A 16,388-nucleotide genomic window follows, 5' to 3' on the forward strand; every position below is an offset into this window, starting at 1 on the left:
TGTAACATCTTAAATTAACATATCAGTTGCACTACCCAGTCTGAAGGCCGAGGAAGTTATGCTAATCGACTCTAAGATGAGTGCATTCATTTTTAAATGTTCAACCCATGGGGAGATCTCCAAAGAGAAGCTGTTGTACGTATAATAGTCAATGCATTGAGAGAAATGTTATTCTTCTGTCGCTTTGAAGCACATTGTAGGGAAGGTTCTTTTGTTTACCAATGAATAGTTGAGACTCTCTCATGTCATGGCATATTGAGTCCTTGTCAGATATTTTCACACCATTCGCTGCTGGCCAGTCAATTAGGGGGCTGGGTAAAGCCCTAGAGAACCGTACAAACCAGAGCCCCATTTCGTTTAACAGTGTTCTGTTGTTTTCCACTATTGTGCATGGCTTGGCTCTTTAAAGATCTGTCTGAGCTCCTATAGACTTCACCCAGCACTGTCAGCCTGACAGCATAGAAAGCGATGTTGTAAGCTGCCCTTCGATGCAGATCTAGGACTTGGAATGCAGCGGAGACCGTAAAGCTGACCTTAGAACGAAAGCTGAAAGGACCAAAATAGTATAACAGGAGAATGTAGACAAACGGTGAAAACTTGCTGCCCTAGATAAAACCTGACCTGCACAGACAGGAAATATGGGACACGATGTTTAGATAAGCATTTTAAGAAAAGGTAAATCATAATTATGTTATTTATATATATAGCGGGTAAAATAAGTATTGAACACGTCACCATTTTTCTCAGTAAATCTATTTCTAAAGGTGCTATTGACATGCAATTTTCACCACATGTTGGTAACAACCCATGCAATCCACACATGCAAAGAAATCAAACCATAGATGTACATAAATTAAGTTATGTGTAATAATGTTAAATGACATAGGGAAAAAGTATTGAACACGGGAAGAAAGGGAGGTGCAAAAAGGCATGGAAAGGCAAGACAATCAGTAATTAGAAAGCAATCTTGCCCCTTGTCAGTGCAAATTAATATCAGCTGGTTCAGTCCCAACTGATGGCCTATAAAAAGGTGTCTCATTACCAAGGTGTCACACAAGAAACATCTCAAAACTTCTGAATGTTCCAGTGAGCACTGTTGGGGCCATAATCTGGAAGTGGAAAGAACATAATTTCACCTTAAACCAGCCACGACCAGGTGTTCCTTGCAAATTTTCTGACAGAGGAGTGAAAAGAATTATCAGATTAGTTGTCCAAGAGCCAAGGACCACTTGTGGACAGCTTCAGAAAGACCTTGAATTAGCAGGTACAACTGTTTCAAAGAAAACTATAAGTAATGCACTCAATCGCCATGGCCTGTGTGCACTCTCACCACGCAAGACTCCATTGCTGAAGAAAAAGACATGTTGAAGGTCGTTTAAAGTTTGCTGCACAACATTTGGACAAGCCTGTGAAATACTGGGAGAATATAGTCTGGTCAGATGAGACCAAAATTGAACTCTTTGGATGCCATAATACACACCATGTTTGGAGGAGAAATGGCACTGCACATCACCCCAAAAACACCATACCAACAGTGAAGTTTGGAGGTGGTAACATCATGGTGTGGGGCTGTTTTTCAGCATACGGTACTGGTAAACTTCATATAATTGAAGGAAGGATGAATGGAAAAATGAACAGAGACATTCTTGATAAAAATCTACTGCCATCTAACAGGATGATGAAGATGAACCGAGGGTGGACATTTCAGCAAGACAATGATACCAAACGCACAGCCAAGGAAACTCTCAATTGGTTTCAGCTGGTTCCCTGGCAATCACCTGACTTGAATCCAACTGAAAATCTATGAAAAGAAATAAAGATCAGAGTTAATAGTAGAGGTCCACGGAACCTTCGAGATTTGGAGACTGTTTGTGTGAAAGAATGGGCCAAAATCACACCTGAGCAATGCATGCGACTAGATTCTCCATACAGGAGGCGTCTTGAAGCTGTCATTACCAACAAATGCTTTTGTACGAAGCATTAAATACATTTCAGTAAGCATGTTCAATACTTTTCCCCTGTGTCATTTAACATTACACAGAACTTAATTTATGGACATCTATGATTTGATTTCTTTACATGTGTGGATTGCATGGGTTGTTTCATGTCAATAGTACCTTGAAAAATGGTGACGTGTTCAATACTTATTTTACCTGCTGTATGTATATTATGTAAAATGTATTTAAAAAAAATCTTAAATGGGTCCTATAATGCCCCTTTCACTACTCTGAAGAAAAAAAAAAGTAAAATTGACTTAATTTTTCTTTGGCAAGTTTTTGCACAAATATTCTTCAAGTAAATTTCACATACGGAACATTCAGTAAACTACTTAACTAAGTTAAGTGAAAGTAATAAAGGAAATAAGTAATTTTAACTTGGCTAGTTAAAGGTTGAGTAATATCTATTTAGTTGAAGTTTCCTTTGCAATACATTTCACTCAACCAATATAATATTGAATTAAACCACACTTTTAAAGTATATGCTTTACTTAGAAACATCTAAGTAATTAATACAATAGTTATTCTAGATATAAAGAGTTACAAATAGTGTGAACGCAGATACCTCAATACTTGGTAGACAATACACAAAGACGGTAACATTTGATGGATCGTTTTTGTGTTTGAATGTGTCATTTTGAGTGGAAAATAAACTCCAAATGTCACAAAATGGCAAGTTACTAATCCTAACAAGAAAAGCAATAATGAAACAGTGTAAATGCAGCTGGAAAACAGTGAAAAATCAACCTCATTAATTATTCAAGGTCCAGTGCATGATGGGAACACCAGTATCAGAAAGGTTGAGTAATTTTACTTAATTTTATAACGTTGATATTTACGCTTTCATTTCTACATGCTTGAATCGAGTACTAATATAGAATTTATTTAGTTTTTTTATTCTTGCCTGAAATTACTTTTTCATGTAAATTACATTGTTTTTTTCTGTAGTATTTACTTCACCACAAAATCATTTTTATCAGATGTAAAATAAGTCTCTGATGTCCCCAGAGTGTGTATGTGAAGTTTTAGCTCAAAATACCCCACATAAAATTGTCACTTTTTGAAAGTGAGCAAAAAAGTTTGTGTCTGTCCCTTTAAATGCAAATGAGTTGTTGCTCCCGGCACAGAGGGCGGAGCTTCAAGAGCTCTGTGTGTTTCTTCATTACTTAACAGACACTCATTGAAAGTGTCAGAAACTGTTCAGCCTTTTATGTTCAAACCGGAGTCGGACAAAGATAGAGAGACTCAAGAAGAAGTGACATGTAGAATGCAACAGAACATTTCTGAACGCTTAGTTGATGAATTTATGTAGCTGATGTGGAATTAACTATCTTCTAGTCATTGATTAGCATATTCTGTCATGATAATATATAAATCCTTTTCCCGGGGTTTATGTAAATTTTAGGCTTAGTGATGTCACTACTCCGACAAGAAGCTCCTACCAGCCGTTTGTTGTAGTCCTTAAAAAACGATTTCTGTAAAAGAAAATATCTCCCTTTGCTTTGCACTTTGAGCATTGTGACTTTGCAGATGTGGTTTATGCTTAACAGCAACAATACAAACTAACTAAAGTTAAAAAAGTGAAATCATTATCAACCACCCCTTTAAGGCAACATGAAGCAAGATTTATTTATTTATTTTCTAATAATTTCTTTTTGTGGTCTAGAGAGGAAAGAAATCCATATTGGTTTGGAACAGCTTCATTTTTTAGTGAACTATCCCTTTAAGACTTCCATAAATTCATATAGACCCTCAACACTTAAATGATACTCAATAGTGGTGATAATCAACAAACACATCATTACATAAAATATAGATCTGAATATCACCACAAGACACAAAACAAACAATAAAAAATAAAATAAAATAAAATAAAATAAAATAAAATAAAATAAAATAAAATAAAATAAAATAAAATAAAATAAAATAAAATAAAATAAAATAAAATAAAATAAAATAAAATAAAATAAAATAAAATAAAATCAAATCAAATCAGCAGAAACTTAAACAACAATAAATACATGCAATGCATTCTGGGAACTAATAAAACCTTATCCTCAATATTAAAACCTTTATTCCCAAGATAGTTTGTGCAACATTTTTAGGCAATATTATTAATCTGATTTGAGTTTATATGAAGAATCACAGTAATTCACATTTCTTTGTATCTGTCACTCAATAAATTACTGATCTCTGCCTCGTTTTTAAGCAAGAACCTCACTGAGCATGTGCCCGGCAGTCAGTTGCCTTCAAATGGACTCAAAGTGCAAAGGTTTCTTTTGGTGACATTGCAGTTCTTGTTAGTCTAAACTGATGGGTTAAATGGGATAAACTTGCTGGTTGAATTGCCGTTTTAAATCAAAATATATTTGAATGGTATTGTGTGGAACTAAAAATGTCCATGTGCACAATATCATTGTTTTATTATTATTATTAATTGGTTTATAACTATTCATATTTTGTAAATAATGATATATTATTTTAATGAATTACAAATTCAAATTATTTAATTATATATTTTTAAATAAAAATAATCTGTTTAAAATAACACGTTTTTGGTCAAACCATCATTTTTAAATGTATGTTTGGCCTGAAATAAACCTTTAAAAAACAAAAACAAAAAAACTTGAGGACACGATCACATGCACCAGGCTCTGTCTCTTCTAATTCTCTCTGTATCTTTCTGGAGAGCATGTCATGATACCTTATGAATTTCTAAACTTCAATTTCTCCCTTATTCTCTCACTCTGTTATCCCCCATCAACCCTCCCTCTCTCTCTCTCTCTCTCCCTGTCTGTCTCTCTGGGGAGGTATTTCAGCTTTGTGAATGATGCGGGAGGTCAGGGAGCACCTGAGGAGTTATCCACAGGCATTTACGAGCCGTCCCATGAGGCAGCCAGCCCAGGGGAGAGGTCAGAGAGCTGGGGAACTACAGTGCTGACAGTGTGACTGGGGTTTGAATATGGCGAAATGTGTTTTTATATTCCCACAAAGACTGATGGGAAGTAGTGAGGGGGCAAAAAGGTTACACATACACAAATATATTGCTAGAACATGCTCACAAAAATAGCACATTGGGTATATATATTTGGAATGACATACTATATTTTCACAATGTACTGGTCAATAATCTCAGAATGATTATTTATAGTTGAAATATTACCTAAACTCATTAAAATACAAGGTATGTGTTTTATTTATAATTTACAATCGGTTGGTTCTGTGGCCAGTTGCATAAACTGCTTAGACTAGTCTTTAAAATTAGTCATCAAATTTTTTTCTTCAAGACATTTTGAAGTCAGTTATGCCCCTCGCATAACTGTTGCAGTTTACACGACACCATTTTCAACTGAAATGTAAAACTTTATGCGTTTTGGTCGCTCACGATTACACAATAACAGCGTTTTGGGGCCTGAAAACGCAAACCTTTGAAATCGGGTTTTTGAAAATGATACCTTTATCGTCTCGGTGTAAACGTGAATTTGTAAAAACAGTGACGTCATGCTCATGAGTATTACGTGTTCAGTCAATAGGCGCAAAGTGTTTCTTTAAAAAGTGACATCGCCAACTACTGGCCTGGCAGCAGAATACAGCGTTTTCAGTCATTTTTGTGGATTTGTGTGAACGCCGATCGTTTCGACGATGGTGACGTTTGTATATTAGTTTTGAATTGTATTTGTTTACACATTTCAGTGAGTCTGGTGGGGATTTTTCAACAACTCTTTCTGCAGGTTACATTATTATGCCAGTAGGAGGCAATATAACGAGTGAGTCATTAAATCTTCATTCAAATGATTCTTTCAAACATTCAGGCAATGAATTATTAGCTCAATCGATTCGCCTAAAAACGCTGATTCACTCAGAAATGAATTACCTATGGAATGACACAAGTGACTATCACTGAGCCAATGAATTATTCACTTCAATTGATTTGTTCAAAAGCACTCATTCAGAAAGGAATTACAGCTAGTCTCTCTTAAGAACTATGCTTTTTTATTGTTGGCAGAGTAAAAAGCAGACAAATTAACTGGCAATATTGTGTCTAAAATGTAAGTTTCTCAAAATTAGCATTTTGTTTATTAAACTGTTGAATGCAAACAATATCACATTTGAATGTACCTTTCGACATACCTTTTTTTACTTCCGAATATCACTACTCTGGAATGATGCTGCTTTATCGGGAACAACAGCTCTCAATCGTGATGCTGTTTGAAAAATTATATTATTTCTATAATAATTTATTGTTTGATAATACTCAGACCCCACACTGTAAGAAAATAAAAAGCTTTAGAAAAATGGATAAGGTAGCCTACATTCATTTTCAGATAGGAAATTATCAAGTTTACAGATATTTAAACCTAACCAAAAAAACCAACACAAATAAAAACATGGGGAAAACACCAGTGTAAAATCGACATGCTTCGAAAAATTCCTTCATAAAAAAATCAATAAAAAACCAAAATGCAAACTTTCACATACTATTTTTTTTTTATATAGTATAAGTAGTGTGGTGTACAGCAAGTAATAATCCATTCCTAAAATTCTCAAAGGCACAAAACCCTTGCTATTGCTGTTTCCGTCATATAAATATGGCCTAATGTTTCTTCTGTTTATCTCTTTATCATGCTTGGATTGGGTGTTTTTAGTCTTTTTTAGCTTACATTTCTTTAGTGCATTGTTTGTTCTTTATTATCTCTTTCGAAGGAACATTATAAAGGGAATTCTGTAAAATGTCAAGTTCTGTATAATAAAAAACCCCATGGATTCAAAAATCTGACAATGAAATATGCTCAGTCTTTCAGACAGGTGTTTGTTTTTAGTGATGAACCAGAGTGTTTCTCTGATGTGTCAGATTGTCAGAAGTATGTGACAATGATATACACTCAGCTGAACAGATTAAATTATTTTATTTTTTTGATGGAACAAAGCAACACACTCTCATAAGAAAACAACACTCTAGTGGCTCTTATTTTGGAACATCACAACGTCACTCTAGGGAACTCGTTTTGGAGAATTCCATGCGTTGATCCAATCCAAAGCTTTTGAAAATGGTTTTACTTGTTCATATATATATATATATATATATATTTATATATATATATATATATATATATATATATATATATATATATATATATATATATATATAAATGATCTTTATATCATATATAATCTTTATATGATCTTTATATAATGAGCTTTATAAAAATGATCACTCTAGAAGAAAATTTCAGATGGCACTTAGAGGCTTTTGCATCTGAACTCTTCATATATATGTGTGCGTGTGCGTGTGCGTGTGTGTGTGTGTGTGTGTGTGTGTGTGTGTGTGTGTGTGTGTGTGTGTGTGCGCGTGTGCGCGTGCGCGTGCGCGTGTGTGTGTGTGTGACTCTGCATCACAAAACCAGTCACAAGTCGCACGGGTATATTTGTGGCAATAGCCAACAATACATTGTATGGGTCAAAATTATCGATTTTTCTTTTATGCCAAGAATCATTCGGATATTAAGTAAAGATCATGTTCCATGAAGATATTTTGTACATTTCCTACCGTAAATATATAAAGCATTTATTTTTGTGAGTGAAAGCAGCACAATCGCCAACATAAATGGACAACTTTAAAGGCGATTTTCTCAATGTTTTGATTTTTTTTTTGCACCCTCAGATTCCAGATTTTCAAATAGTTGTATCTCAGCCAAATATTGTCATATCATAACAAACCATACATTAATGTAAAGCTTATTTATTCAACCTTCAGATGATGTATACATCTCAATTTCAAAAAATTGACCCATGTGACATGGTCACATACTGTACAATGAAATCAGATGCAGATTTTTACTGTCAAACTCCAAAAATGAGAAAATTATCATAAAAGTGGCCCATGGCAGAGGGGATATTTACCTGCTATATGGTGTGGGGGGGTTTTTTGTGGGGTTTTTTTTTTCACTTTTGAATTAAATTATTGAGATTTGGCATGTATCTCTGACATACAGTTGGTGTGGGTTAATGATGCGTGCTATACCGTTCAAAATTTGTAATATTAAATACAGTAAAAACAGAAATATTGGGAAATATAAATAGAATTGTTTTCTATTTAAACATTTTAAAATGTAATGTATTCCTGCGATGTAAAGCTGAATTTTCAACATCATTACTCCAGTCTTCAGTGTCACATGATCCTTCAGAAATCATTGTGCTAGGGGTGAGCGATATGACAAAACATATTATAACACTTTTTTTTCATGTTGGTTTTTAAGATGTTACAAGTCACAGAGAAGTACAGCCAAACTAATTTATCTATTTGAAAAATTTAGCTTTGCAAGGCAACAAAATGAAGAAGAAAAAAGGTAAATCAGAAAAATGATTGACAGACCATTTAGGCCAAAGTAGAGGTAGGCAATATGACAAATCTTATTTTATCTTTGGAGTCAGAGTAGAATTGTGCCTCAAATCATGTCAGTACATTGCTTCAGTATTGTGGGTTCATAAAGTAAACCAATAATCACAACATAAAAGAATTTGATATAAATAGCGTGACAAAAACAAACAATTCTATGAATATTGCAATGGTGCAAAGTCCCTGAAGCTGAAATGAATTCTCTGTCATCTCATTCAACAGGAATGATAAAGCTGGCAATACACAGTACTTTGAGAATGACATGTCTGTTATCAAGAGCAAAATGCTGGAATGATAGAATGTGGGCATAATTTGTTTGTCATTTATTTAGACAACTCCTGCATCAACACGAAACAACAGTTGAATTCTTTAGCAGCGACATTGATGATATATTTTTCTTCAATTTAAAATGGAAGATTACAGAGGAAAAGCCAATGCTGTGCCTGAAGGAGAATGAAGGTTTTGTCATCTCTCAACTATCTACCATGCATAATTTTAATCTCAACTCTTTGCTTGCAGTGCTGGGCTCTTCCAGAAACACCCAAAGCTGGAAGATTTGCACACCAAACATATGTTTCAGGAAAGGGGGTCTGTAATACCTGGCGAAAGCCGTCTGACGGGCCAAAAGTATGTGCACAGTCCTTGAGCACAGTGTCAAAGACATCAGGAAAAGTCACACTTTTAAGAGCCCTCCAGAAGCAAATCCATCATTGGTAAAATATCTACTTCAATACACTGGATTATTTGCCATTTATTTGCCATTTCTAGCATATTTTTGAATGGTGAAAATGCTTGCGACATGTTTGAAATTTATTAAACCTTTGGCTTGCAGCACATCAAGGCCAGAAACCTCTCGGAATGTTTTTTTTAATACCTTTAACCCTTGTGTGTAAATGTAAAAAAAGTTAAACATAATGTAGGTCCATTATACTGGACAAAAATGTCTGTGTCAAAAAACTGTCATAGTAATTTGAAGTTTGGGAGCACAGGCTTAAGTTTGGTTTAAAAAAGACCCATAGCAGATTATTGTTGGAGTAAAACAAAAGTTTTAAAAGTGAAACCAAAAAAAAAAAAAGAGTTATAGAGGTTTATGTTTATGAAAATGATCATTATAAAATATATCATTACATATATATATATATTATGGAACATGTTGAACTCTAAAACTGCTAGAAAACCAAAGCCATAAATGTAAAAAGTTGTGTTCCATATTTGAGGTTGATTTCTTAAAAAATGAGCTTACAGAAATATTTTGTTTGGGCGCAGGACCAAATTTTTCCCATTAGATGCCTGCAAAACTCCACTGGTGGAAACAGTGGTTGGATTTGTTATTTGCAGTTGAGTTTTTTTGCAGTTGAGCACACACCATTTTTTTTATACACACAGTTATCGTTGCATAATTTATCCAAATGACTTTATAATATGCAGAAGCAGAAAACAGGAATAAAGCGAGTATTATATTTATAGGCCAAACCTGAGAAAATGGCACCATCTGGTAAAAAAATAGCATTATTTATTTATTTATTCTGAAGCCTTGCCAACAGAATGAAAGCCTATTAACAAAGACTGCATACTTGTATAGTTAAATGGCCCTGAGATTAAAAATTGGAATGGTTTCAATGGGGACATTATTGTCCTTAAGGTCCTGAGAGGAACTATTTTGTGTACCTAGAGCAAAATTGATTTATTAAAGGAAATGGGTGGGAAATAGAAAAATTCCAATGAAAATACACACCTGTGCCAACATTTATGCAGCTGGCATTAACACAGGCAAACTGATCAAAACTGAAGCAGACAAAGGGTCCACAAGGGTTCATTTCTTAAAGGAATAATTCACCCAAAAATAAAATGTATCCCATAATTTCCTCACCCTCAAGCCATCCTAGGTGAATCTGACTTTCTTCTTTCAGCAGAACAAAATCAGAGTTGTATTAAATAACATCCTGGCTCTTCCCAGCTTTGTAATGACATTGAATAGTGCCTGAGTTTTTGAAGCCCAAAAAAGCGCATCCATCCATCATAAAAGTAATTAATTCGAAGCCAGTGGATTAATGCCATCTGAAGCGAAGCGGTGGAATTTTGTAAGATACATATCCATATTTAAAACTTTAAAAACTATAATCACTGGCTTCCGGCAATGGCCGTATACACGTTTGCGAGAGAGTCGAGATCAAGCGGAAGGGTGACCTCTGACCCGACTTATGACTCATTAAAATACTTACTGTTTCACTAATATTGCCACAAGATGCAAACAATATGCATGTTACCATGATTTTAAAATCACTTACAAATTTTTCTGTGGGAATTTCCTGTTTTAGAAACATTTACATGAAAATGCAATGCTATAAACCCCAAAACGACTGTAAATATGATGATTTAACAGCAACATCAAATAATTGTTTTAACAATATAATTAATGTTAGGATTTTTTTTTTATCAAATTATAAGCTTCAAGTTTTTGTTTTAAAATCCTCAAAAATTGGCCCCATTCACTTCCTTTGTAAATGCCTTACTGTAACCTACATTTTTTATTATTTTTAAGTAATCAACATTATGCAACAAATACTATTGATTGTGCATATGCAATAATATAAAATATATATTTTATATTGAACCCAGAATATTCCATTAATAGAAACAAGCCAACTGCATCAAATAAAGTGAGGCTTGTTTGGTGTATCTTTAAGTTTATGGCCATGGTTGTTTCTGTAGCAATCTTTTTCCTCACGGTTGCATAAAATGGCCTTTTAGTGTCAGCTATTAGTATCATTAAAGACATCGAATGGCTTTTGTGGACTTTTGCTGGTCAATGAAACCTCAGTTAACCAGGCTTAGATAGTGAGCAGGGATCAATTGCTATTTCTTCTGCCAGATTCCCAGAGGCTCCTTTATTGTAAAAGGCCCTGAGCTGGAGTTCTTTATAGGAAAGGCAGAAAGCTGGGCTTAAACCACCATCTGTTTTTAATGAATCATCAAGAAGTGGACCTGACCAGCCTGACACCTCTCTATAAGACAATGTTTCAGGTGTTGACCTAATCCAAAGTTCTGCTCTGTTCCTGATGAGACTAGACACAGTGTCAGCCACCCTTGTCCATTCAGAAAATGAGACACTTTAGTGCCATGTGTGCGTGTCATTTTTGGAGCGAGTAAGCATGACTGTCTACAAGCACATTGCAGTATGGCTGAGATATTCCATGTTTTATCACTAACATTTTTGAGACAGAAGTGAAAAGGATTCTGCATTGACATAATCAGTCTTTTTGCATCAATGCTTACAAATCACACTTGGAACATGTAAACTACTGTTGAAAAGTTTGGGGTCAGTAAGATTTTTTTTTAATGGTTTTGAAAGTCTCTCACCAAGGATGTATTTTTTATCAAAAATACAGTAAAAACGTAATATTGTGAAATATTAAAATAACTGTTTTCTATTTGAATATATATATATATATATATATATTAGGGCTGTCAACGTTAACGCGTTAACGCATGCGATTAATAAAAAATCCTTATCGCGTTAAAATAATTTAACGCAAAAAAATTACCAAAAAAATAAATAAATACCGAAATACACAAAGGTGCGTCATTAACGTAATTTGCGTCACGCAGTTGATGATATTGGGCGGCGGGAGTCTAATCAGCATCTATAATGGCGAAAGTAGTAACTCTGGTAGGCGGAAATTTCTCTTTTAAAAGAAAATTGGATGGCACTCTGGATAAACGCAAAGTTGTGTGCATACACTGTAAGGAAGAACTGGCTTACCATCGAAGCTCATCGAGTTTAAAATATCATTTAAAAGCAAAACATATCACAGGTTCTAACGTTACTAGCAATCTGACGAGTCTTGTGCAACAACCCACACTGGATCAGTGTATAACACGGCGTGTGAATAGTCAAACGTCAGCCAGGCTTACTACTTCCATAGCAAAGTGGATTGCTAAGGACTGCCGTCCAGTCAGCATCGTAACTGACCAGGGCCTGAAAGAAGTGATCAGGATTGCCACTTCCGACCCATCGTTCGAGCTACCGTCAAGATCAACAATCATGCCCAGATTTTCTGGATAATGGGTTAAATGGAGAGAAAGCGAGATATTTGTCATTGTCATTAGTCATTGCTCAGGAATAGTTAAGTATTAACTTTGCCCGAGATACTTCTGAAAGAAAGACATAAAAATGGTTGTCCTACAGAGATATGAATTTTGTTCTTCAGTTCAGATCATTTGATTTTAGAATAATTTGATGAAATACTGCGGTTTCTGTGTCTTTTTTTGTTAAGTTCATACCTGTCTAGAATCAACTGAGATGAGATCTGTAAAATCTCAGTGTGTTTCCTGTCCAAATGTATGTTCAGGTCATTTGCTTTTTAATTTGATGATAAATGTTCATATTAAAGTGACTTTTAATTCTGAATTTGGTCTCTAGGCAGTCTAGTTTGCAATATTAAATGTCTTCTGAAAACTTTTGAAATTGAATTGAGATTGAAACTGTTCTGGTATAGTTCTCTTTGCTGGATATGGCAATTTTGTGAAATGACAAAAATAAACATGTTGTATTCCTTAGCAGCTGATTAAATGCAGACTAGAAAAATAAGATGTTCTGTTTTAGTTTGGCAAGCAGGTAATTGAATTAAGATTGAAACTGTTCTGATGGTTCTCTTTGCTAGATATAGCAATTTTGTTAAATGATGACAAAAATAAACATGTTAAACAAAATAAATAGTGTATGTTTAATTTCACGATAAGTGTGCGATTAATCGCAGTTAATCGCTCAAAAAGGGTGCGATTAATCGCGATTAAAAAATTTAATCTATTGACAGCCCTAATATATATATATATATATATATATATACCTGTATATATATATATTTTTTTTTTTCAGCATCATTACTCCAGTCTTCAGTGTCACATGATCCATCAGAAATCATTCTAATATGCTGATTTTCTCCTCAAGAAACAATTCTTATTATTATCAATGTTGAAAACAGTTGCTCCTTAATATTTTTTCACAAACCATGATACTTTTTTTTTAGGATTCTTCTAAAGAACAGCATTTATTTGGAATATACATCTGATGTAACATTATAAATGTCTTTACTGTCACTTTTGATTAATTTAATGTGTCCTTGCTGAATAAATATATTTCTTTAAATACAAATATTACTGACACCAAACTTTTGAACAGTAGTGTATATAAATGTAAACAATATTCAGATGCTATAAAACATAACAAATCCATACAAATTATCATTCTATACATCAAAAGACTAATACAAAGTGTGGACAGAAATATTTGATATACGTGTATTTACAAGCTTTAGCAAATTTCACTTTGCTGGATGTCCATTTTGCTCACACATTTTCATTGGGTTTTCTTTAAGGACCGACTACGGACATGAATCACTGGCAAATAAAAGGACACCTTTAAAAAGTCAAAAGGCAATTCTTGGTCGCAAGACGTGACAATGGCCAACTTTGAACCTCTCTCGTACGAAGGACCACTGTTTTAGGCCACGATTGCCTACTTTATGCAGCCTAAACAAGCAGAAAACCCCCATTCACTGCTCAGTTTCTTTGGTTTCTTATTGTACACTGAACAATTGCTATTCAATGAGTTCTTGGAACCTTTATTTTTGGAGTAACAAGAACTGATGAGTCATTTTCAATAAGACCAGGTATGTGCATTAAGAAAGTCAATATGGTCAACTGTGGTTTTTATCACTGGAGGCTCATTATTTTGCTCATCAGCAATGCTTACCTTCTGGTCATGGCTGTAGGCTAATGCCCAGTCCTCTTGTGTGTGATGGAAAAGCAGACTTAAGACAAAGAAGCTCAAGCGGTACTTCTGATAACTGGCACCCTCATCTGAGCTGATGAGAACACTGCTTTCAAACTCCGGGTCAGTCAGCACCATTATCTAAGAAAAAAAGAAGAAGAAGAAAAACAGAAAAGCACAGAGGTTAACCCTGTAAAGCTTAACATATGAAATAATAGTCTGAAAACTCTTGGCCAAAAAGTAAGATGCAATGTAAATCAATAAGATCTTTATAATAGAATAGCAGACTGCTGCCATTAAATGCAAATAAATATCAGTTGTCATTCTGTATCTTCCAATTATATGTCTGTCAGAGTGAACTGACAAGGGCCAACTAAAAACAAAGGAGAATGATGCGTGTAAATCCCCACGGTATGACTATTTTGCTCCATTTAATTTTAATTTTTAGGTGAACTATTCCTCCAATAACGCTTTAAACCCCCAACTAAAGCTCAGACTAGGTCAAGGTTGACCAATACTTCCAGTCTAAATGGAATAATAGTGACACACTGGTTCCACTTTAGAACTGACCTTGACTTAGTTTCCAAGCTCTTCCTAAATTGTTTCTGGCTGTAAGGCAACTCAGTGGATGGGCAAACCATTTAATTAAAAGTCTTCTGGTACTGAATATGCTGCATTACGGAAAGTGTTTCTTTTTTTATGCCCGTGCTTGACTGGGCAGCTGCATCTGATCTCCATGATAATTAAAGGGTAAGTACACCTGTCTGCACATTAAATGGGTTCGCACCTGAATGCCAGGCGCCTTGTTCACTGTCATACGAGGATAGCCTCAGTGCTAAAAACAGTTGCAGACATTTTCATTACGGATTTTTACTGCTTGGAAAAAATGTCACATATACTGTATATTCAAAGTTTTATAAGTTTAAGTGGAAACTAACAGGCTCTAAAGCATTTCGTCGTCCATTAATTTAAGTGTGCACACTTATAGTTGACATCTAGACGTGTTAATATTTAGCAAGCAAACTGTGAAACATAAGCGCGAGACCTCCCTACCTCCATCATCTCACTCTTTCTCTCGCCTCCATCCACCTTAAATGTAAACGGCTGTTTTCTTCCCTCAACTGGATTTGAATTGGAAAAACAGTGGTGCATTCGTCACTGACAAAAATCCCACCTCTCTCTCCACAAGCTTTAACTACGAATCCTCCGGGGCGGTGATTTAGATAAATTGTTTTTCATTAAGCAGCAATAAACAGCCAGCCGAAACACAGCCAGGATTTTGTTGGCCTGGGTCCCCGATTTTTACTGTTCATTATCATTATAAGAAGATGGAAAAGGGCCCCTTGTGTCTTCTGGTGTCTTTGGGCTTGTCAGATGCAATTCAGAGATTTTAGGGTCTAATCATTTTTCGTAATATTGCATTGAGTCGCAGCGTTTGTTATCGAAGGGAAAAGACTTGCGCATTATGTCTAAATAACCTATAGTGCTTAGGAAGAACAACTTCCAGTCATCATCTGAAGCATAGGCACTGATTTATGTTTCTGCCCATAACATGTTGTTATGTTGTAACGCTAAATATAACGATAGAATTGTGTGTATTACGACCCGCCAGGACCCAATGTGAGCTCCACCAATCAGAGAGGTTCTTGAATCTCAATCGATTTTTTGATTGGTTAAAATTACAGAGGATATCTTGTGGTTTTCCGTGTGTGTTCGGCAGTTTTGCACCTATGATCTGAAGATTTTTTTTTTATAAATTAGTTGTCCTGTATTAAGGGTCAACTAGGGGGCCTCACCGAATTTACAAAGGAGCCTCAAGATGACTAAAAGGTTAAAAGGGTTAAAAATAAGACAAAACAAGCATGACAAAACAAATAAAAAATGTATTAACCCCCTCAACTTTTTTCCCAACAAGATTCCAACAGTCTTGGAAAACATGGATATATAAGGGAATATTAAAAGTGATTTCTAGACCTGAAAAGCTCATGTAAATGAATAAACTCTTAAAATACCATAAAATGTTTATTGTATCATTTAGTACAAAAAAAATATATAATAATGCCCATTCTTCTAAATTATAAACAACTGGAAAAGATGAATAGTGTTATGGACAATCAGGGACCTTGGAGACGAAAATGTTGAGAAACCGCTGCTATAAAGAACATTTTGTGCACTGGAAAGGTTCCATGGATGTTAAATGTTCTTCATGGAACCATATGCC

General features: G+C 34.8%; 2 protein-coding genes across 2 annotated transcripts in view; both read right to left on the reverse strand.

Moving 5' to 3' along the window:
* The window catches only part of sorcs3a (sortilin related VPS10 domain containing receptor 3a), a 153,161-nt gene that overhangs the window by 130,935 nt on the left and 5,838 nt on the right, over positions 1–16,388 (reverse strand). The window contains exon 2 of the mRNA XM_082163362.1: positions 14,150–14,308. Within this exon, the coding sequence (XP_082019488.1) occupies positions 14,150–14,305 (156 nt within the window). The 5' untranslated portion in view covers positions 14,306–14,308. The remainder of the gene's footprint in view (positions 1–14,149; positions 14,309–16,388) is intronic.
* LOC309494152 (uncharacterized protein) overlaps positions 1–16,388 on the reverse strand; it is a 336,845-nt gene that overhangs the window by 73,968 nt on the left and 246,489 nt on the right. The window lies entirely within an intron of this gene.

Source organism: Leuciscus leuciscus, assembly GCF_965113295.1.
Source record: "Leuciscus leuciscus genome assembly, chromosome: 3".
In the NCBI taxonomy this organism is placed as follows: domain Eukaryota; kingdom Metazoa; phylum Chordata; class Actinopteri; order Cypriniformes; family Leuciscidae; genus Leuciscus; species Leuciscus leuciscus.